General features: G+C 40.7%; 1 protein-coding gene across 2 annotated transcripts in view; it reads right to left on the bottom strand.

The window, feature by feature from the left end:
• Positions 1-24540, bottom strand: part of CUBN (cubilin) — a 143206-nt gene that overhangs the window by 89127 nt on the left and 29539 nt on the right. For both annotated transcript variants that reach the window (XM_063150547.1, XM_063150550.1), the window contains exons 23-27: positions 18433-18619; positions 14712-14872; positions 14004-14185; positions 13171-13327; positions 10504-10691 (exon numbers count right to left, since the gene is read on the bottom strand). In XM_063150547.1, the coding sequence (XP_063006617.1) occupies positions 10504-10691; positions 13171-13327; positions 14004-14185; positions 14712-14872; positions 18433-18619 (875 nt within the window). The remainder of the gene's footprint in view (positions 1-10503; positions 10692-13170; positions 13328-14003; positions 14186-14711; positions 14873-18432; positions 18620-24540) is intronic.

Below are 24540 nucleotides of genomic sequence, written 5' to 3'. Positions count from 1 at the left end.
AAATGCGAACCCATTCTAAAGAACTATGGACTAAATAATACCCAGAAACTTCCAAATCCAAACAACCACAAAAAAAGCTTCATGCGTCTCCTGCAATTTGATTCATCAAGAGTGTATTATTTTTATCTAAGTCAGAGAATCCCACACTTCTATGTCATTTCCTCTGCAAACAGTCCATCAGTTTTCAACCACAAAGCATGGTTACTATGGCAATGCCTTCATGCCGTGCTGCCCCGTGGGTCTGAGCTCAGAGCAGGATTTCACAGGGAATTGGAGTGCCTGGCCAGCTGTAACTCATTCAGAGAGGCAGAACCACGACTGCTAGAATTACAGCTGGCTTTTTTGAGCTGTCTTTTATTTCTAAATGAAGGGAACAGCTGTGTGTTTTCACAGGGCATTTTGAACTTCTCAAACCACCTTTTGCTCTCACACAAACACAGGCAAGGGAAACTGAAGCTGCACACAGCTCTCATGAGCCATAATTTCTCTCCTGATATCTGGGATAATGTTTCTTGTGTCAGGTCCTGCTTTGTCAGCTGTGTCATCTTAAACTGCTGCAAACTGAGGGAAGGTTCTTCAGCAGTCTATATGAGGCAAGATATTCCTTATGATTGTGCAAGACAACTGGATTTTGGGGCAGTGTATTAGTCACTCCTGCACCATACTGACTCCAGGAACTGGTAATTTGACTCTCTTCCAGCTCCCCATTGGGAAGAAAGTCCTTGTTCCCTTTCTGTGTGTATATTGCTTTTCTAATATATTTATTTGTTCAGACCTTTTAGCCTCCACCAGAAAATCCAAGCACTTCATAATAATTTTGGCAGATAATTCAACCAGCAAAACAGGCAGACACCTGCAACACACTTTCAGAACCTTAGCCTCTCCTTTTCAGCAAAGCAATTGCCCAGCAGCAATGCAGAACACATCATTTCAGCAGCCTGCAGCCCTGGGTCCAGGGGGCATGGGCCATGTTAAAATGAATTATTGGGCACAGCTCAATAACTGCTAGAAGAAACTCCTTACCAGGCTCCCTAGGAGCAAGTGCATAGGTTGACATGAAGGTTAAAAGGGGAGGTACCAGCTCTCTAAGGGATGAATCAAGCTGTGTGACTGCCCCACAGCCCAGTGGCAGCTGAAAACCATCTGCTGTACATTAGAATGGGTTGGTAGAGCAGGACCAGCAAAAGCTGCTGGAAGGGTTTGGCTTGGGTAGCTCTCCTGGGGGACACCATGGCCACCAGTATTGCATTTTGGCTCTTCTGACTCTTCAGCCTGGAAAAATGTCACTAAGACCGATAATGGTGCCCTGGAGACCACAGCTGTTCGCTTCTCTTTGGAGGAGCAAAGCAAAAGGGCACGACCCATGTCACAGAAAAACTCATTACCAGAACTGGAGCAGGGGCTCAAGGACTGAGCTGACTGGAAAATGAGGTTTCCTCTACTTGGAAGAAATAAAGATCTATAAAAAATGAGGAAAATAACCTTGGAATGTGTTCCATTTGGACATACTCGAGGTAGGGACAATTTTCTAGCCGACTGCCTTGTCAAGCTTACTCTGTCTTGCGAAAGGGAGCCTTTCAGACTGGTAGTAAGACTCCATCTGTTCAGTTTTCCTGGCAGAAAACTAGGGGGTGGGGAACAGGGAGGTGGGGGGGGAGGGATAAGGCAAAATATCAGTTTTCTCCTGGAGAATGATATTTCTATGAAAAGGCATGTTTTTTGTTTTGTTCACCAGGAAAAAACATTGCAGAGGAAAAGCCTATGCCTAATCAGCCCTGGAAAAAAAGCTGCTTATGTACACTAGTTAGTAATAACATACAGTCTTGATCAAGAGGTGATAGTCTTCAAAAACAAACTTTCAGTTTTATATGAGGGGGAAATCTATACTATAAATACTGACAGTTCTCTTTCACTGTACTGTAAATAATACTGTCATCAGATGCCACAAATTCATCATAACAGTGAGCAATGTTCGTAATAATTATCTCCAACTAAGGCTTGAAACAAACTATTTGCTGTCAGAAACCCTTCATACAGGGAGCAGCAGCAGCAGTCCTGGGCTGTATTTGCAGAGCTCAGGAGAGGAGGCACTGCCCTGGATCAAACCAACAGAGCCATGAGTGTCCCACCCATGCTCGCAGCCTCCAGGGCAGTGTGACACACACAAGTATCCCTTTCCTCTCAGAACTGGGAAAGCTGATATGGGATTGTTTGGATCTAAACACCAGAGGCAGTGATTACAAGTTTCCGAATAGCTCTTCCTGAAAGGAAATGAAAAGAAAAGAAATTCTGGAAAGGAAATTTTGATGGCATTGCCACAAATATATTACCAGAAAACAAAAAGCAAAAAACAAATAAAATCCTCATCCAAGTAAGAGAATGCACTCTAAAGAGAGATCATCACCATTAATGGTTAAAACAAGAATTAACAAAACCAAAAATAATTAATTTCCAAGCAACACATTTCCTTCCAGTAGGGTAAAGTGCAAACTTAAGAACCTGCAGGTCTGTCAGCCAGAGGAAAATCCAAACAAATTAAAGCTCCAGGATGTGGCCCAGTGTTCTAGCTGAGCACCACAATGGCATTGTTTCACAGGAACAAAGGCAGCTTAAGACTTTGAGTGACTGACTGCATGGAGCCTTGACACTTCTGCACAAACAGGAGAACAAAATAAGATTATGTTTGTGCTTGGATGATGATAAGAGTTTGCAATTGCCATGGGAAAAGGCCTTCCTAAAGAACTCGTTCTAACTAATACTTTAATATGATTATTTAATTATGTTTATGCCCTATGATGAAAGTTCATGCTCTGACCACCATATGCACCTTTCTTGTCTCCACACAATGACACACTTTCACTAATGAACCATTTTATTCTATAGCACAATGGAATTTGACATCAGGCATCACTTAGACATGGAGGCATACTAGTTAATCATGCTGGGATTTATCTAACGTATGGAAATAAATAAATGTCTATTTTTTTAATAGTAAGATTTTTATCTGAGTCTATGTTTTGTCTTGTAACCTGAGCCTAAAATAATCAGAGCCCTCTTAAAACTTTGAGCAATGTTGAAGCCCACATTAGACTGGAGTGATTTTTTTAAAAAACAGTTTTCATCTACTGCATTAGCACTTACTTCCTTCTCAAAGGAAACAAAGATTTTTAACTACAGTCATATCTGTTCATTCCTGTCTTTCTAGGGAAGGTTTATTTCTTGAAATTTTATGAAACCAGTATTTTTTTAGCGATTAACGAATTATAGGAATGTAAGAAATGCAGGGTGTATCTTTGGATTAAATTTTAAAATTATTTAAGAACAATTTTAGAACTCCTTCAGGAGTAGGAAATAACTGGCTCCTGAAGAAAGGAATGCCTAGGAGACATCCACCTAGCCAGTACATCTCATAATCTGCACTCAAAACCTTATTTGTTCAGCATAGCATCCTAAATCTCCAAAGCTGTGTTGGGAAGGCACCTCCTCCCAGTCAGCATGCTGTGGTGGACAGAATCCAGATGGGTCCCTGAAGTGTCTCTGCAGCTTTTGCTGACCAAGGACTGCCTGGGGACCCACGCCTTTGTGGCAGTGGGATCACATTCCTGGTGATGAGGCTGCTGCTATTTTGGTGGAGTGACCGCTGTCCTCAAAGCTGAAATTGAGGCAGCTCCTCTACAGTGAGAATCCACTCATGGTGGAGGCAACAGGATTGCTTTGGAGCTTGGGACAACAACATTTCCAAAGTTACTCTTCAGCAGCAATCTGTGTGGAAAGCTGCCTGCAAAGGGAGGGGCTGTGCCCAAGGGGGTGGAGGATGTGCCTGCTCTGAAAGCCCAGAGTGGCCCAAAGCCCCTTTGCAGCTGCTGACCTGTGCCAGGGCTGTGCTAGCCCAGATAAACTGAACTGCAAGGGAAGGAACATCACACTCACACCATAAAGGGCCAGAGAGGGCAGGAAGGGCTCTGGGAATCCCCCCTTATCTGAGAAAATTTGCATCATGCAGATCTATGGACACTACAGAGAGTTGCAGCTTGGTGTCAGCAAATGAAGACAGAAAAAAGGAAATATTCCTGCCTCTGGGTTCCAGGCTGGCTTATGGGAACAGTGCAGGGGGTGCACATGACCTCCCACAAATTCAATGTGGTTTTTTCTGAGCTGTCTGGGGTCTTCCCTTTGATGAGGGGAATCTTTGGCTGATTTAAATGGAGTTTCTCCAGCCACAAAGTAACTTTTTTAATACAATGCCTGTGCTGAGTATGATAAGCAGACAGACTCACAGATAATGACCAGGCTTTCCAGCAAAATCTAGAATACAGAAGAAGAACAAAGGAAACAAGGATCCAGCTGTAACTAGATGAGTCCCAAATATTCTGTCTCTAACAAGGGGTGTGCACACCATCATCATGTGATGGTATTTCACAGGCATTTCATTGCAGCATGCCTTTTTTCTGAAGAAACAGGCTAAGTCACATTGCTGTGAGCTGGCAGGGTGTGGAAAAGGCCAAGTCCATGAAGGTCTGACTCATTTTGAGAGTCCAAAAGAGGAGTCTGTGCTGGCTTCACTTGTGCTTCTCATTATCTGAGGTTTCTGTAGGCACCAGCAGCCCTGGCATCACTACAGATTCAGCTGTTGTGAGGGGTCGGGGGTTTTTTGTGTACATTTGTAATTTTGTTTCTACGTAACCTTTCAAACAGCAGAGCCAAAGTGTACTTTGATTCTGGCAATGCAGGCAATTAGAAAAACAAAAAATCAGAGTGCTGAGGTGGTTCTGTTTATGGTGGACAGCTTTTTGGCCTGACACTCCCCTTTTAAATATCCAGATCTCACTGAAAATCAGTGCATGGGCTAAGATTTTGTTGTATACCAGTGGTATATGAAGGCTGGAACAGAAACCTTAGAATTGTCACTTTTATCCTTACAGTCTTACACTGAAGGATTTCTTGTGGATTTCAGGCCCATAACCCCCTGAAGGAATTCAGGGATGTGCTTTTGTGCTGCCAGCTTGCATGATAATATGTTAATGGATTCCACTGCAGCATGGCCAGCAGGCTGTGGTTTGATGTCTGGGTGCAGGACCTGGTGGATTTATTTCATACATCATCTGCTTCTCCAGGGAGATCTACTACCAGTGACATTTTGTAAATCAATGCATGGCCATAAGAAGAGCCATTCCCTGTGCTTTAAGAATTCCTGCAGCACTTTAGAAAGACACAGTCATAAATAAAATGGAATAATGGTAATCTCCTAATATAGCTTAGGCATATTTACTAATTGCAACAGGGAGTAAAACTAGAAACAGGGTAAGATACTTTTATGTTAGCTAATAAAAAAGAGGATGACCAGATGAGTGTGAGCAGCAATTATCTAATGCAGTATTCCCAGATGGAGAAAAAGGATGTTATGGTACATCCCTGGAATGCTACTGTGGTTTAAAAAAGGAGGGGAAAAAAAGACATATCCTGCTACCACCAGAAGGAAATGAAACAGCTCTCTGGAGCAGATGCCATATTAATTACTGTATTCATTCAATAATATTCCTCCTATAATCGTGCAATGGTATTTTAACCACTTTGAGCCCAGTTGCTGAAAGAGTCTGGGCTGCTGAATCACACTGACAGTAAGCAAGCAAGGCAGTGCTCTGGTCCTAAGTGAGCTCTGTCCTGGCTTGCAGCAGAAGAAAGGCATTTGTTGTTATCAGGCAGTTGTTGCCCTCATAGGATGTTCTTTTGCATTAACCCAAGGATAATTCCAACACTGACAGTAGATGCACAGACCAAAGGGGTGAAACTTGCACTGAGAGCTCTGAAATTTGTCTTGCTGCCTGACGCAATTTTGCTATCTGTTTGTCAGGCTGCTGACATCTTGCAAAAGGCTGGGCAAGGTCTGCCCTTGTCCTGGTTCAGGACAGGACAGGGTTAATTTTTTGCAGGAGGTGGGAGGGGGCATGGCCAGGACACAGGGATTTTTCTGTACCATCATTTCACTGCCAGGGACAGGGCCAGGAAGAAGGAGCTCCCTCTGGCCCTGAAAACCTGGCAGAGGGAACTGTCTGGGACTGTCTGTTACAGTTTGGGGTCTTCTTTGCCTGTATGAATAATTTCTTTTCTTATACCCTCTGTCATTAGTCTTGTTGCTGATACTGATAATTTTCTTATGTCAACCTTGATCTTTGCCTTTTGTGCCTTTGGTTGGAGGGGGAGAGGGGAGCAGTGCATGGCTTTTGTGGGAGTACTAAACTGGAGAATATAATTCCTAATCCATGACATCCCTGTGATTAATAAAAGCAGATGCTAAACAGACTGGACATCAAGGGACAGTTGTACTTTCTCAGCAGAAGAACATAAAGGGACATTGTCACTTAAAGACAGAATGATCAGTGGTTTTCAAATAACATTTTTCTTGTATAAGGAAGGAGTATATGTCAGTTCTACAGCAGTACTCTGATCTTCAGGGCAAAATGATTATATTATTCCTACTTTGCCGTCTCAGAGATTATGTTCTGCCATACCAAATAAGAAGGTAATTCATCATTAAGGATGGGGAGGTAAATATATGCTTGTTCAGCTAATAATCTGATGAATGTAGAGGAAAGAATGACATTTCTATGTCATTGCCTGCAATATCTCACTAGTTACAACCCCATGACTTCTCTAGAAAGACTAATGTCAGGTTATTTAGCCAAGGCACAGCAAGCAATATAAGTTAAAGACCACTCAATCTAATTACAGCTAGTGTAGCATCACCAGTAAACATTCTGCTATTTGTATGTCCTGTATCTTATTATTGTCACTTCTGTACATGTCTTTATCAGAAGCAATCTCATATTCTTGCAACTTCACTGCAAAACTCCTTCCAAAATGTCATGCATCCTATGAGCATCACTAGTGATGAGCCAACATCCTCTGACAGGACATGAAACACTGCACAGTGCTCATTTGCTGGCTAAGTGCTCATATGAGATTCATCCTAGAGACTGACATAATAAAACCTGCAGTTTTGCTTCCCTCCCACATTGCCCCTTCTCAGTTTCTGGCACCTACACACAGAGGCAGAGGATTGCCCCAAAGTCAGAAGAACAGAGTTTTTCCCTTCCTACTTGACACAGGTATAAGTAGTTGTATATGCTAAAGGGGTGGAGATGCAGGTCCTGCCCAGACCAGACCAAGCTGGAGTCACCCAATGCTGCCTGCAGAAAGAGAATGCTGCTCACCATGGGTAACACCTGTGGAATGGTGACCCAGCTGACAGGAAGCCTCCCATGATCAGAGGAGAAAAGGAAATAGGTAACACAATACACAGCTGACTTCTCATTGTACAGATGTGACTGAATTTCAGTCTGGAAGAACCATGCACTGTACTTGTACCTATACTCACTAGCCAGCTGACTATATTCTTCCTGCCCCTAATGTGAAACAGTCATTTACTGTATGATATGATAGTATCTTTGGTAACTGAAAATCACTAGGAATTCCCATGTGTAGAAATTTTTGGTTTTGACATTACACATATAACTTCTGACTCACATCTGGACTAAGCCAGCAGGCAAATAGCAAATTAACTGTGTATATCTGACTGAATTAGTCATGAGGTAAAATACTCTTTTTATATGGGCTTGGGTCAGAATGTCAGCCATAATTAAACACAAAGCTAAAGAACAGGCCCTACAAAGACGGGAACCAAAAGCATTTTGTTCAGCAAGCAAGGTTCAGCAGTACTCAGGAAACCAGCTTGCTCAGTCTAGCTGTCCCCACCCCACTAAGCACCATGATTTTCCCCTTCAGATTTCAGCGAGATTTCAAAAAAAAAATTAGAGCTTTAGTTTGGGACTATAAAAATATGTCCACATGTCCATAAATCTGTTTCTCACATTAACTTTAAAAAACTGCTTTACTACTTCTGGGGGTTTTTTGCAACTGCCATTTCTTGACTGTAGTTTGCTAAGGCAGGTCATGTTTCTGCCATAACACCTCTGCAACATTTAGTCTTGTCCTTGCATCATATACCACTTTTCCTTACTCCTTCTGCCACCACAGCTGTAATCACCAGCAAATCCACCCTAAGAGCTAACTCTTGTCCTTCCTGTCCCCAGCCTCGCAGCAAGCAGGAGGAGACATCACCAAGCCTGCCATCTGCTAGCTACCATGGAGCAGCATGCTGCTGCTGTCAGAGCTGCCACAGAGCTAAGACAGAGTGTTGCTGTCTGCTCAGGTGAATGCTTGGGAGAGCTGCTGCCAAAAACCCAAAACAGGATGGGGGAAGGGACCCTTAAAAGCTCCCAGGGAAAAGAGCACTTGATCAGCACCAGTGGCCACTCTGGTTCATGAACACAGCTACATGGAAAGTGTCTGAGCAGCAGGTTCCCATTTCCTCCAAGAAAATGGTGAGGGACTCTGGTCCCTGCATCGCCCACTTAGACTGCAGTGAACATGTTTATGTCTCTGTTATACTCAGCAACAGCATCAGATCTTTCCCCTCTTAGACCTCAGTGAAATAAAGGAATCTCAAAACTGATATGTGACAGAAAAGTAATTTCTTTTAGCTGAATGGCTATGAGGTTTCTTTTAATTGCCCTTTTTTTTTTTCCTATTTGCAGCAGTGTCAGACTCCATATGGATTTCAAACAGAAAAGTCCCAAATATCTGCAGCCTGGTTCAAAAGTGAACTGCATGCTTGTTGCAGATGATCCCCCCTTTCCCCTACACCACAGCACATTCCCAGCCTTGCCAATTCCTCCCCTTTTGCAAGAGGCAGGGTGGGAGCAAACACTATTCAATTCCAATTCCCTGGCTGGTTCAACCTCCTTCTCTTTTTACACTATGGCACATATTTGTGCAGCATGCAACAACCAAATGAGGACATCTTTTCCAAGGGGTATTTCCTAATGGCATTTGGAGAAAGATTTGTTAGTAACGTTACATGAATTGCGAATAAAAGCCTCCTTAACACACTTCCATGACTTTATTTTCCCCTGGTTTTCTCTTTTTTATACCTCTTTCAGCCTGTATTTTCTTTGACTGAAAGCACTGAAAAATTGTTAAGCAAAGAGTGCTTCTGTCTCCTCATTCTCCCCAATATGTTTATTTCTGTTCTTTTAAGTGCCTTGGATCAGATCCTTGCCCCTGGCACTATTCCTCCACCCTCGACTTTTGTCTACAATAGTGAATCTGGCAAGTTTCTTGCTCCTCACAGGCTGGCTACTGTGTGCAGGGCTCCTGCTTTCCATGGGTCAAGGCTTTCGGCATCTTGAGACTAGCACTGGCCTCTCCACTTGGCTCCAATATTTCTTTTTCAGCCTCCTCACAAAAACAAACCAGGGCTTAATAGTTAGTTCTCAATACAGTGCTCCCTTGTTTATTTTCTTCACATGTCTATTCTTTCTTTCCATTCCTGGCCACAAAGAGGAGAAAGCTGGAAGAACATCGCTTTTGTCAATTTACTACCAATTTTGAGCTGTGAAAGCTGCCATAGTAGCAAGGTAGAGGGAATGAGGGAGGACATCTACAAGGAGCAGATTAGGCCATCAACCAGTCTGTTGCTGAACCTTCTGAAATACCTGGGTGTAAATATCCCCAGAAATACCACTACTATTCCATGGTCCTCTCCCTGGCTGTAAGCAATCTTCTCTAAGATTTCTCTAAATTTCAGTTCCTCTTGTGCAAAACCCTAAGTAGAGCACAGGAGCTGCATGCTGGCATCCTGTACAAGGGTGAGATCTGAAGGATGAATTAGTCCAGCAAAACTGCAAAATTGCAGGCAGGAGATTATAATCCACAGTATAGAGTGATCATGCCTACCCTTTATATCCTACAGTACTAAGTACAAAATTTAGAGGATGTAACTTTTCAGTTTTCCTAGAAAATTTTGAGAAAGCCTTTTTTTTCTTGAAATTTTTTTGGAGGAAATTAAAATAAAGGGTACTTGGTTTTAGCTTGACTCTGTGGTTTCATTTGCCTAAAAATGTCACATTTTGTTTGTGGGTGCATTCATTTTCTTTTACTCCCTTTAAAGGTGCAGATGAATTGTGTAAAGTATAAACAAGAGACACAGGAACTCTCCCTGTAAAAATGTAGACATTTATCTAAGTTTTTGAATATTCCTCATTCCTTCTCAGATAACAAGAGGAAAATAATTGAGCTCACTGCCTTTTTGCTACCCGTTTGCTAATCTCAGGATACCCCCTTCTTTGCGTGAAGCTGGAATCACAACATCTCCCTTTGCCCATAAAAGCCAGTGCATCCAACTTAAGGTGGAAGTTAGACTGTGGCAGCCCAGGCACCTGCAGAGTGATTCTCCTCTCAGAGGCTCACACCTGCCTTGAGCAGCAGTGCTTCCCTCCCTACTGATCACTGAGGAAACAGGGTTAAATCATTTGGATTTAACACCTGAGCTTTAATGGTTAAATTTAGATAAGATAAATTTCCCCTTGCTTCTCTGCAATCTTATTATTTTTTCTTTTTTGTTAAAGACTTGATTTTTCTTGTTTCTAGAATCTGGGCACATACCTTCACAAAGTCACGATTACAGTCAGATCCATCTTCTACATCAAAGGCTGTGAAGCTGTAGTTGAGAGTGTTCCCCTTGGTGGCCTGGATAGTCCAGCTGCAGTGCTCATTTAATGGGTAATTATTTGGATAATTTAAGCTTTCCAATATGCCATGGCTACGATTAACAGTCAGCACTTCATGGCAAACTGTAAAAAAAAAAATTATTATAAATCATTTTTGTTCAGTGTTATTAATCTAGTATCTCAAAAATTACTAGTTGAAGTTACTGATAGCATTACAAAGTGAGAAATATTTTCTTCAGATTAGAGAAGCCATGCAGAAAGAAAATGGTGACCTCTTGAAGAACATATTCTGTATATTTCAACCAAAACTCCAGCTATTCAAACTTGCATCTATCAGCACTATTATGGCCTTCTTTTCTGACACTTGCATACCCATCAATATATATTTTTGAACATACATATTTTTGGGCAGTCTTCTTTAAGTCTAAATACATGGGTATTCATGAAATATTTTTTTTTTAAAACTAATTGTAGAAATGTACCATTGTACCATGTACCATGCCATTTGAAACAATTTGGGGAGGTACTCAACAAATATTGACAAATAGATAAAAGTGATTTATTTCTGCTAATTAGGAAAAGTTATGATCACTGGCTAAAACAACTAATGGAAAGTACACTCCTATTATTGGGCTTTCTAGCCCCAGGAAGAGAATGTGATAATGAAATTTTTTTAAAAGGAGCCATAATTTTCCTTGTGAGACATTCATTAGCATCCGAGCATAAGAACTGGACACTCACCTGGAATAATAAGAGCTTTCCTTGAAATGCAGAGAAAATAAACTAAACTAAACTAGATAAAGAACAAAATTACAATTATGGCATTAGGTCAGTGAGTCTCATTTTCCTGTATCCACCTTTACCTAAAGACAAAACATATCAGTGTGGGCGATCCCTTGTCTGGAGAGAGCAAACAATGTGTACTGGGAGCAGAGCAGAGTAATTAATGCCCAGGGGAGTGGGCAGGAGGCAGGAGCAGACCAGGCTGGTCGGTTTGTGCAGCAAATCTGCAGAGTTTGAACAGCAGAAATAGCTGAGATTCACTTGCATGACTGCTCCATTGTCTGTCACCACAGGCAGTACACCCACCTCCTGCACATTTTTTCTATTCTATCCAAAGGATTTCAAGGTCTGTGTTTTCAGTATTTCAAAATGCTTGGGATACAGCTGCAGGTCAGGGTCAGGTGGAGTGGAGCTTGCCTGCAAAGCTACTCTGAAGCATTTGACTTTTTGAAAGGCAGGACAAAGAGCACAAAATGGGCTTTGAAGAATGCAAGACAGGTAAAATCTGCTACCCCCTGCCAAAGGGATTTTATTAGAAACATATCAGGCACAGAGGTGCCTTTGAATGGTAACTTGATACCATGTTGTCCTTTGCAACATTTTCCAATTAATCATTACATTTCTTTCATGTACATGTAAATGTATCTGGTGGCTAAGCATCCTTATTTTACAACATACTGCCTACATAATTTTAGCTTTTGGGCAAGCCATTAAAAGCTTTCTCTGATGCATCTTCAGGAATTAAATATGAATGTAAATCACATTATCTGATAGCTCAGGTTCTACATCTGAGTGCTTTGAAAGCGCTCTTTCTGTTTAATTAATGAAAGGCAGGGGGAACCTTTGCTAATATATCCTCTTGACATTGCAGTCTGAAAAGTACATGGTAGTGAGATCTGTAAGGAATGAGGGAGCCAAGGCTTCCTCCTTCTCCTAATTACTGCCTGTGTCATGTGTGGATGAATAGCTCTGGTTTATTGTCCAACCCCAGGACAACTTCACATCTATAAATCTGCAACAATCCTTGCCACTTGGGCATGTCATATTTAGAGGACACAAAGATGCTTGCAAATCACTTTGTATGTTATGAAATGGCATCATTTCCAACGTGCATTTAACTGTTAAAAAATATAAAGTGTATAAAGAGAAAAGTAAACACCAGGATTCAGATTATGACTGGGAATAAAATAACTTTGTCATATGTCTTCTTGTATTTTTCTCCAAATGCTATTATTCTGATATTTCTGGGATAGTACTATTTTACAAAAACATGTTTGCAAGAAAAGCATTATCCTTACCAAAAGATATTAAAAATTAAGCTTTTTAAAATGTTCCTGATAGGCTAAATTATCCCAAGCCCCCACAATGAGGCAGTCTGGCTGACAGAAACTCAATTATCCTTTGTCATCCTTCCTCAAAAGCAGCTCTAAGATCAGATAATCTTGCTGTATCTGCCTTCTCTTTTAAAAATTCAGGAGCCTGAAGGAGCAGAAGAGCAAGGACTGACAAATCTACCCTATTATGGACTTCCAGCATTTGTTATTCTGAGTAAATCTGGAGTGGCATATGCCACTGGTGCAGGTAACACAAATAAAGCCACCTTACTAGCTTTCTCCTGAGGAGGAGATAATCTCCTTCACAGGTAGATGGGCAGATAATTTTTAGGTCCTTATGTTCTGTAACTGTACCAGAACAGAAAATCTGGGTTGTTGGTATGCTCTATAGATTTTACTGTGCTGATAAATATGTAAGATCATGGGCTGCAAGCAGCTTCACAGACAACATGAGCTGTAGAAACATCTCCTCTTCCTTCACTTACCCTGTTTGTATTTGGCTAAGAAACCTCCACCTTGCAGACTGCTGTCTGTCCTTAGTTTTATGTACACGTTGTCTCCACTGGAATGGATGGTTTGTGGTATCTGATCCCCACAAAATTTACCTAGTGGTTTAGCACTGCTGCTGTTGCCATCATATAGCTAAAAAAAAATCAAACCAAAAACAAAAAAGATAAATGAAAAGATAATAAAGCTGATGACATTACATGTCTGATTCATTTGCCCCTGACAAATGTTTGCTTAGGGACATGTTACTGGGTATACAAGAGGTTAAATTCCATTTCTGCTTGGAGGAAGCCTGGCAGGCATTTCAGAAACAAGCAAAAACAGGAAGCCAGTAACTGAATAGTAGTGAGTTTTTAGGGGCTTAGTCACCAAGAGGGGAACACAGCACTCCATTTCAATTTCATTTGAAATATTCAAATAGTTTATGGAACAATTCAGATATTAAATTTGGTATTAACAATATGGTTATCGACAGCACTGTGCTTTGTTCCCCATAATTTACTAAGAAATCATGCTAAGGCCTTGGTTCAAAACACAGAAAATTTAAAAGATACAGACGATTCTTATTTCCATCTATCAAATTCTTTCTATCTAGACATAAATGCTTTTCTTACCAGCAGCTACACAGGCACTACTGCCTTGCCTCTCATGGCTCCGTGAGATGAAGGGAGCACATCAACATGGAGCTTTCCTATTCTGAGTCTGGTCACTTGGGACCATTTGAAAGCCAGGGCCCTGTGTTTTTCCTGCCTTTGTACTCATCTGCACCCTCATCTGCCTCCTGTGGGGCAGAGTGTCCCAGGGCACCTACCGCGAGGTAATCAAAGTTGCACTTCTGGTGATGCTCCAGGTGGAACTGCTCAAACTGGATTTCAAACGGGCTTCCTTGGCTTCCTTTGAGCAGCCAGTAGCACTCTGAATTGTGGTAATATGGCATAGGGTAGTTGGGAGACATGAGGATGCCAGAAGATGCTGTGAAAGTCCCACCACAACCTAAAAATAGCAGAGAAAGCAAAGCAACATTTAACAACTAGAAGAGAGGAAAATTAAACCTGGAGTGTGTGATTCTCACTTGTGACCTCCTTCACATGCCCTGAACCTCTTCAGTAATGCCTCAAAAATCTGCATCCAGCCATCAATGTTGTAAGCAGAAGACAGCCCATAGCTAATAGAAGTATTGACTATCTAACTTGAAGAGTGCTTCTGATAGAGAAGTATTAGAAACTAGAAACCTCTCCATTATATTCTTAATTACTGCTTTCCTAAACATAAGAGAAAATGGAAGCTACTTTATATCTAGGGAATAGTATGCTCTTTTCTGTGGTAAAAAAGAAAGCCCAAGGATCAAGAAATATCTTTGTTCTTAACAACATGCATATATGTCACTATATAATTAGCAGACAGACTTTAGAATATTGGAAGCAGAAAAATTGAAGGGAAAAGGTGAGAAATTAATTACAAAGAAAAGATCAAAAATAAGATGTGTAAAATAATTCTATACTTGATGCTGTCATTTTACCTGCTGAGGTACCGTCCCACTCTGCTGAAAATCCCCTTCTTGTGCCAAATATGTCGCTTACAAACTTTATCCACAGCTTGTTACCATGAGAGATTATAACAGGAGGCAGGTCAGTACCACAGAATTTTCCAAGAAGAGGAGAAGTTTCATAGCCTCCATCTCTAGAATGGTAAAGAAGAAAAATGGTCAAAGAGATACCATGAGAAATGCCAGCAAATCAAAAATCTTGTGATTCTTTCAGGCCTGGGAAAGACTAATCCTGGCTCTTCATCTTCAACAGAAATACTGCTACCAAATACTGAGTCTTGCTGCTTGCAGTAATAAGCCCTACCAGAACCACCTCCTTGCTGGGCACGTCACTCTATCATCTCAGCAGCCTGAGTGTGTCAACACAATGGCAAGCCTGAGCAGTGTCTCAGGTAGACTATATTCTCTGTATTCTACAGGTTGACAATCATTGGGGCAACCAAAGGTAATCTTTAAATTTGAAGTAGTAATTTTCTCACTCCTCACTCTTTAGCCTGATGCAAACCTAGATGAGCTGACTTATTTTAAAAAACATGTTTATTTGCCTCCATACAAACGGGAATTAATTTCTGAGTTAATTTCATTATGTGATGCATGTTCTGAAATATTTTCTTAGTCTTCAGAACTGGTTCTAAAACCACTTATTTTCCTGTATTTAAATTAAGTAATATTTCCAGTAACATTTTATTCATACTGTAATCAGGATTCACAGCTAATGTTCTGGTTTGCCTCCTGCACATGCCTTATGGGAATAAAAAAACAGGGTGACAACCTGCTTATCAATTGCTTCCTGGCCTTTTCTTTAAGCACTTTCATACTACAATCAACCTACAGGTCAGTAGGACAATGACAGATAATTTATACCTATATATGGTGTGATCTTCCTATGATGCTTTTTAAGTGGACAGTAAGACATTCAATTGCATATTCACAGGTTTAAAGCTGCTTTTGAGAAAAATTTCTACTTTTCGCCACTCTGTTTTCTTGTCATAGTCCTAGCTTAAACTGCTTGCTGCTGTCTCATGTTACTGGCAGTTGGAGAAATGTGCCAGAACAGTTGCATCTCATTACACTTGCACCCCACTTGCATCTTGGCCTCTGCAGCTGTGGTCAGATGAACAATTTTCTTAGTTGACTGAATGCAGTTTATCAGAGGACACCTCAGGACAAGAAATGAGAGTGGCGCTTCACCTAAGATTTGTGCAGCTACCACATTTAACAGTATCAAGTTTGAAGAGGCATTCTAAAAATCCAGCAGTGGCAATGTGCTGAGTTGCACTTAGAATGTTCTGCCCATATCTTAGAACTTGTTTAACGCTGCTGAACTCTTCACAGTGAAAAATAAGTTGGATTTATGCTATAAATAAATGTTTTCAGTTCCTAAGGTGAAAAAGTGAAAAAAAAAAATCACTTTTGGGTCATCAAATTAAAGTGTAATTGTTAAAATAAAGTTAGATTGCATTTAATCTCAGATTGTTTTTCTAAAAAGAAAAAAAAAAGTGAAATGCTTTGCTTAAAAAATATTGAGAAAGCTTTTCAGGTTTTCTTGTTTTCTTTAACTTTCTCTGGTTGGTATGCACAGCTGAAAAAACCCAGCTAATTCAGGTGGAATTCAGAATCTCAATACTTCAACTTCAGCAAGCAGATTTTTGTTTGGTTTTCAAAAGAGGATACTATTTACCAAGGAACAACCCATACAGAATATCTGGTATAACATTCAGGACGGGCTTTATCATGGTGCTCAGTGAGGTAATGGAAACTCTTAGCATGCTCAGACTGAAAAAACACACTGCATTCCTCAGATATGGTTTACCAGAGAGCTGGCTCACAAGGACAGGAATGGGTGCACCAACACTGCACATTGCAAATCCATCTGCAGCCACAAAGCAGAAAGGATATGCACTTGGTGCTGCTGAACTGTGAGCAGGTAACTTTCCTGCAAATATTCCTTTCTTCTACTTGTCCCTGTCCTGCAAAATTTCCTAGAAATCACTAGGTTAGTATCCTAAGTTTAATGGTGATGCCAGTATAGAAAAATATAGCAGATTATTTATATGCTCTTCTTGTTACCTCCTAGAGTAGCTACTATCTAAAGACTATAAACATAAAACAGAATATAGGATATAGAATAGTTTGGGTTGGAAGGGGCATTAAGGGTCATCTATGCCACCCAGCTCTGAAAGAAACAGGGACATCTTCAAATAGATGAGGTTGCTCAGAGCCTCGTCCAGCCTGACCTTGAACATTTCCAAGGATAGAGCATTAGCTACTTCTGTGGGCAACTTGTTCCAGTGCCTTACTACCCTCATTGTAAAAAGTTTCTTCTGAATAATCCAAACTCTCTCAGCTTGTCATCATATGAGAGTGCTCCAGCCTCTAGTTGTCCTCATGGTCCTCCTCTGAACTTGCTCCAAGGTCCATGTCCTTATGCTGGTGGCCCCAGAGCTGGATGCTGCATTCCAGGTGGGGTTTCTCTCACCAGGGCAGAGCAGAGGGGCAGAATCACCTCCCTTGGCCTGCTGCCCATGCTGCTTCTGATGCAGCCTAGGATACAGTTGGCTTTCTGGGCTGCAAGGACACATTGCCAGATCCTTTCTGATTTTTCATCCACCTGCAACCCCAAGTACTTCTCCCCTGGGCTGCTCTTGATCTGTTCACTCCTCAGCCTGTACTGATACTGAGAGTTGCTCCCAACCAGGAGCAAGACCTTGTACTTGGCCTTGTTGAAGCTCATGAGGGTCACATGGGCCAACTGGTCAAGCTTATCCAGGTCCCTCTGGATGGCACTGTGTCCTTCAGGTGTGTCAGCTGCACCACTCAGCTTGATGTCACCTGCAAACTTGCTGAGGGTGCACTTGACCCCACTGTCTATGTCATTAATGAAGATATTAAATAAGTCTGATCCCATAATAGACCTCTGAGGGATCACTTGTCAGAGATCTCATATGCACACCAAGCCATTGACCACTACCCTCTGGATGTGACAATCCAATCAACTCCTTATCTTCCAAACCATCCACCCATCCAATCTATCTCTCTCCAATTTAGTGAGAAGAATGTTGTGGGAGACTGTCAAAAACTTTACAGAAATCTGCAGAGATTACATCTGTAGCTGCTCATTCATCCACTGATGCAGTCATTCCATCTCAGAAGGCCACTGGGTTGGTCAAGAATACCCTTGGTGAAATCATGCTGGCACCTCCTTGTCTTCCATGTGCCTCAGCAGAGCTTCTAGGAGGATCTGTTCCATTATATTCCCAGGCACAGAGGTGAGGCAGACAGGTCAATAGTACCCAGGGTCCTTTTCCTACCCTTTTTAAGAAATGGTACAATGGTTTCTCCTTTTCCAGTCACCTGGAACTTCACCTAACTGCCGCAACTTCTCAAATATGGAAAATGTGCCACAAAACACAATAAAACTCCTTGTTTCTGCACTAAGGAAAACAACCCAAGTGCACTGCATGGGAACACAGTCCACACACTCCACTTGCTCTCAGAACTGGAATTTATCAAGTGGGAAAGCTGACAGAGCAGGATGAGAGCAGGAAAAGGTCGCCTTTAAAGCTCTCTGCTAAGTCCTTTTCCCACATTGACAGCAGGATGTACAGTTAAGAATAAAGAGTCTGAACACACTCAAGTGGGCTTGGACAACACACAAACCAGTACTCAGGACAGGATAAATAATGAGCCTTGCCTGATTTCTACATAGTCCTCAGTGCAGCGGCTGTTGCCCTCGAGGGTGAAGTCGGTGAAGGTGAGCGCGATGCGCCTGTTGAGCCCCACCGCGATGGTGTAGGTGCACTCCGTGCGCACTGGGTAATCGCTGGGGTAGTTGGGAGATGTCAGCACACCAGTGTCAGCTGTGTAGTTGTGAGAGCAGACTTTAAAAAGAAAAGAAACAAAGATGAATTAATGCCATATGTCTGCTAAATTAACAGGAAATTTCTATTTTCAACAGGCAGAGGAGCAAACATCCTGTGTTCCTGTGCATTATAACTCTTCCTGGACACATCGCACTGCTGAATGTCAACAGTATAAACTAAAACCAGGATCCAGCTTTTTCAGGGGATTTCTTACATTTCAGTTGATTTGTTCAGTTTTTACCAGAACACTGTGTCTGTAATAAATAGGCAACATAAAGCAGTGTCCCCTTGCCTAGATGGCCTTGTCCTAAATCCCAAGTAAGCAGAGAATGGAAACTGAAAGGGATGTCTTGCTGAAAATGAAAGGTAGGATTCCTGAATTTCTGAAAAGCAGTGGTGATGGAAACTAAACACAATTTCTAGATCTGAGGAGAAGCTACATTGTTTTCAAGCATTCCCCATGGTCAAACCTGTTAGAGGGGATTGTATATCTAAATTTCTTTTCCATTTTCTGGGTTATAAATAACAATAAGTTAGAAAGTAGTATAATGCCTAGAATTTGAGGATACAAGAGTTTTACTTAAGGTCTTATATTTAAATCAACTACTTTTTTGTTCTGAGCAATGTCTAAGCTGGGAAGAAGAAAATAGGGATAACTAATGCTGAGGTAGAATCTAAGCAATAATGAAAAAGAAGCTCTTTTCAAAGCACAGACAAAGTCTAGGAATAAAAATAGTTGCTATAAAATAGTATGAAACTTTGGAAAGAAGAATTGCTGTCTATTAGTTGATCACAGTCAATGAGTAAAGTTTGTGCTATGGCTGCAAAAAGGGCAAGAAGAAATGTGAACTGTGCCAAGTGTTTTCAGGCAAAACAGGAAATGCTGATGCCACTGCACAAGGCAATGGTGCCATGTCACCTGGGAAAATGTGGATAACCATGGGCACTGAGGTTCTGAAACTCAAATGAGAACAAGTAAGACAGAGATTGTGGAGATAGCAGGAAATTAGTAGATTGGTGGGCAAGAGACACTAGAAGAGCTTAACTTGTTTGGCTTAGCAAGTGCAGATAAACATCAAGAAGCATGAAGAAAGGAAAAATAGAACACATTCTCAATGACTGGACAAATTCAGAAATTAAAAAATGTCCATGAGTACCAATACATAGAAATTAGGAGAAATTTTTATTAGGAAGTGAGTTTCTAGAGCAATGATCCAATCAGGGTAACAGATACAGAAAGGAGAAAACATTCCACTGGTTCTTAAGGTACAGTTTGATTCATTTAAGGGGACGGGTCCACATTATGTAGCTTTTAGCTAAAAAAAAAAAGGTATAGGGATAAAAAAAGGAAAGGGGGAGTGACATAAAATTGTGGACTGGATCTGATGACCCTGGGGACTCATTCTGGTCCTCCATTTCCCCATTTCAGGTCCTACAGGTTGCAAATGTAAGAAATTAAATAGTTCCTACCAAATAGGCAGGTTTAGACTAATTATGCATAGAACTGAGAGAGCAAGCAAAATGATCATTTAAGCTGGTTGCCACAGATCTCTGAGGTCTGCTTTCTAGCACACCTGCAGTGTAGCAATGTCTATGCTTAACTCCTTAACTGCATAACAATTTAGGGGAAAGGGATGGAGCTACACTGCAGGCCCTTCATGTCTAAGGTAGGTCATTTCCATGTCTGTTCTCTAGCCATTCTAACTACTAAAACACTTTTGCTTTTAATGGTGAATTTTTAATGGTGTTTTTTTGCATTCTGAGTTGCCTAGAAGGCCTCTGTTGTAAACATTTTCTGTGGGATAAGTATTCCCAAAGCTAGCTCCCAGACTCCTGTTCCTAATTCATCATGGGGAGAACAGAGAAACAGAAAAAGATCAATAATTTTCTGCCATTGACTTGTGCTTTGGTATTGACAAATCAAAAAGGTGTCATGCACTAGTTTACCTAAAATCATTGTCTATGAAAGTCTTTATTTAGAATTTTAGCCATTTATGTGTTCCATCACTGCTATGTTTTAATGTATGCATATAACAAACAGCTTAGCTCTGGTCACCATAAAAGCTTTGTGCTGCTTTGTAAATCCTTCTAATGGATTGTTGGCTGTGCTGCCAGCTCCCGTGGTCTTTTGTCATATGTAGGGCTTATCATCAAACCCCAGATCCTCAAGTCTTGTATTTTCTTGAGGATGCTGGGTTAGAAATCTGACGTAGAAATGTGACCCAAGTTTTCCTAACAGACCACTAGAGAAAAAGCAGTAAAAAATTAAAAAGAAAATGTGTGTATATTTATTAGGTTACTTATTTTTAACTAATTATTTCCTCCTGCTTTTGGAGGGATAGGAGTCTGACTTGTGTATACTTGATGATTAGAGCTCTTTCAATACTGCCATTACTAACCCTCTCAGAGACTGAGACTACCAGCTTTCAACATGTAGAGTATTAAAACTGGTGTACTAGATAAGAACCCTTACAGTAAAATTAGCACTACAGAAGCCAATTTTTTTTAATCAGCCCTTTTAATAATTTCCACAGAATTTTCCAGGTTCCCTCCCTCACCAAAGTTTTGATTCCTGGGAGGAACCCAGACAGAAACTTATATCCCAAGTGTGCTGTTCTAAACTGGATGCTCTGTACTGCTTTGTATACCTAACAATCTTCTTTATGAGCTAAGGGGTAATAAATACAGAAGATGGAACAGTGACTGCCTTATAAATGTTAGACTTCTGGCTACAGTGAAATAAATCCAAGTATAGCTGGGATATGCTGGCTGCTATGAGGATTTAGAAAAGCATAGATGGAACCCATGTTTTCTGACAGCCAACTCTTTTCTGGTACCTGGATTAATTCATGGTGTTCTACTTTCAGCAGGAGAGCTGGAATTCCCCTTTAGCACTCACCTCACTAACATTTGGGGGTGTGCTTGGGCAATAACAGACCCTTCTGTGAAAACTCAACAAAGTTAGCTGGAAAAGAAAGTACTTTGACTCCTTTGCCAAAGCTCAGAATGCAGTCTAATAGCATATGTGATTATTATATGTCTGGAAAAAACCATGAATTCAGTTTAGTTGGAAGACACTTATTACAGCTCATGAAAAACAGGAGGCAATTGCTGAGGACAATCACACATCTTGCTTTGCCCAGGGTATGAGGTTTTGAAAGCTATTCAATCTGCCTTCTGATTTTAGTACTGAATATGCTAGCTTTTCTGGAAAAAATGCCATAAATGGCAGTACTCCACTGTAATAGCCAACAGCAGAGAAAAATGCCTGCTTTTGTACTGCTCATTTGTGCAATCATGCATAATGTAGAAAATTGTATCCAGGTTTTTTCCCCTAAAGAGATACCAATCAGTTGCCACAATCCTAATTATTCAAAACTCAAGCAATAGTGCAGTAAGTAACATGGGATTTTTCTTCCAATCTCACTGTACCAAAGGAAAAATGAGATCCCTAAATATTCACTCTTTATGTAGTGCCATGCATGATCAGGAAAAAAAAGAAGAAACTATCACAAGAAGCACAAGACTCTCCACAGGCAATGTGAAAGCACATCTGCATTTCAGGGCCTTCTGTCCCTGCTGCTGGCAGGTGCAGAGAAGGGAGGAGTGGATTTTTACCTAGGAGGCACACAAAGGTTTTTTGTAACATGTTAGACCCAAACTCCCTCAGAATACTGGGTATGATGGTTCAAATAGAATCTCTGCCTTCTGCTGCTTGACACCTAAACACTGTGGAGCTGTGTGACATTTTGGCTTTTACAGGCAGACTAACACCCTGATCAAACACTGCCAAGTTGCAGCAGCCTAAAAAAGTTGTCAGGGGCCGGCCAGCCAGCTGAGCCTTTTTCCTGAGACTTGGGGTGAGCTGAGCAGATGCCCAAGACACATATAGGACATCAGCTTTATTTTCTGGCTTAGCTCAACCTCATTCAGCCATTCTCTGCACACACCTATTTGTCAGACATTGCTTTCCATTCTCATCATTGCTCATTCAGCTGAAGACCAGAGCCAGGCATCATACTCCTAACAATTACTGGGTTCAGTCAGGAAGAGGGGAATGAAGACCTCAACTTGTACTCAGCTATCAAGGGAGAAGACACACAAATCCATACTACACTTTCAGGAACACTTTTAAGTGCATGGATTCACAGATGTTTTTCTCTTTCCTTATCCCTCTCAAATGCTGGCTTCTCCAAACAGTCATTGTAAGTAACATATAATCCACAATGAAGCAATTTAAAACCAGATTACATATCCTGATAAATACTATTCCCAATTCAGGATGATAATGAGGAAAATTATCTTTCACCAAAGCGAGAGAGAGACCAGGCATGACAAGTATATCAGGAAAGCAATCTGCTAAAAACCTTGTTATGGTTAACTTTTCCTGGCAGAAAGGCTGGAATGAAGCATCTCTAAAGAAATAAACAAATTTTAAAAACCCCAAACAAACAGAAAACCAACTAACAAACCAACCAACCACACTGCCAAAACCCCAATTCAAAGTAAAACAGATGAATTTCCACGTATTTGTGAAGAAGTTTGAGGGGGTGAAAAAATAATAGCACTGACCTCACTACTAATCCTATGGGAAAATTGTGGCCTGCATCTATCAAGACCCTGCACAAAAGTTCCAGGAAGGACTGAAGTCTTTCAAAGATTTTTTTATATTTTTACATGGGTTATTTGTGATGTGGTCAGCCAAAACTGGCAGAAGAAACCCCTAAAATCTATCATAACACTTACATGGCTTTTGTGACATTCTTCTATTTGGTAGTTGAGACCTGCACTCTTTGAAACAAATCAAAATATTACCTTCCATTCCATGTGACTTTCCCTTTTAAATGACAGAAGGATGGCAAAGAACTAAGAGTACCTCAGGCTGAAGTGGGTGATACCCATTTTAAATGAGTATCATGAGGGCTTCTCTGACTGAAGGATTTCCATCTGTATTGCAGCTACATGAGCTATTCACAGCTACTGGCTGGCACACTGCTAAAACAATTGTTTGCACTTTATGGGCCATGGCCATGGCTGCATCTTGTGGCATTCAATTTTTTTTTTTTTTTTTTGACAGGAAATATAGCTTTGCCTTTTATTCTTTTCAGGCTACTTTTCAAGTATTTAATATATCACAGATAAGCCATGCTAACAAAAATATCATTTACCAAAATGCATGGAGAAAAAAATTAATTTAATTTTGCATTAAAAAAAAAAAAAAAAATCACTCCTACATATCCTTCTTTTCTTAACTCAAATTTATTTGGCAGGGGGAGGAGGGACAATCTTGTCCATGTTTTCAATAGCTCATTCTCTCTGAAATAACTCCAGGCAAAAGACTATTGAAATGTGTAATATGAAACAGAACATCTTTGACAAGTTCTGATACTGGCTATGCTCTAGCTGGCTAAGAAAACACAACTGAAAAATATGAAGAATTCTTATTGCACAAGAAACATTATTAGAACCATATTTTCTTTAGCAGAAAAAAATCTAAATTAGCAGCAGATGTAAAGGAAAAAAATCATAGTTTTAGTATCTCTCAGACATTATTATGCTTAGCAATTTGCTACCTTAGTGTAACTGGATATACACGAGATGAAGATCAGACCTAAACATCTCACAGTGAGAAAACTAAACTTGATATGTTTGCAGGGAAGTGAGGAGTTGCTTCTCACAGCAAAATCCACATACACACACGTGTTTGCCTTCTCTCAGGCCACAGAAATTTCAGAACACTTTATTCTTAATAAAAATGAATTTTAGCTCTCTGGTATTTAAGAAAACTTTATGGTACTGCTATACTTGTACTGGCCAAAAGAAAACAAATCTCTGTAAAAAAAAGCAAATCATAGTTTCAGCTTCTCTGTAAGTTTATTTACTCTCAGTTTCAGCAGCAATCTCCCACTTTGCCATATTTATACAAGCTGTAGTGGTTG

Source organism: Melospiza melodia, chromosome 1, assembly GCF_035770615.1.
Source record: "Melospiza melodia melodia isolate bMelMel2 chromosome 1, bMelMel2.pri, whole genome shotgun sequence".
Taxonomy (NCBI): domain Eukaryota; kingdom Metazoa; phylum Chordata; class Aves; order Passeriformes; family Passerellidae; genus Melospiza; species Melospiza melodia.
Note: the sequence above shows the minus strand (reverse complement) of the source record. Positions and strands in the feature narration are given on the sequence as shown.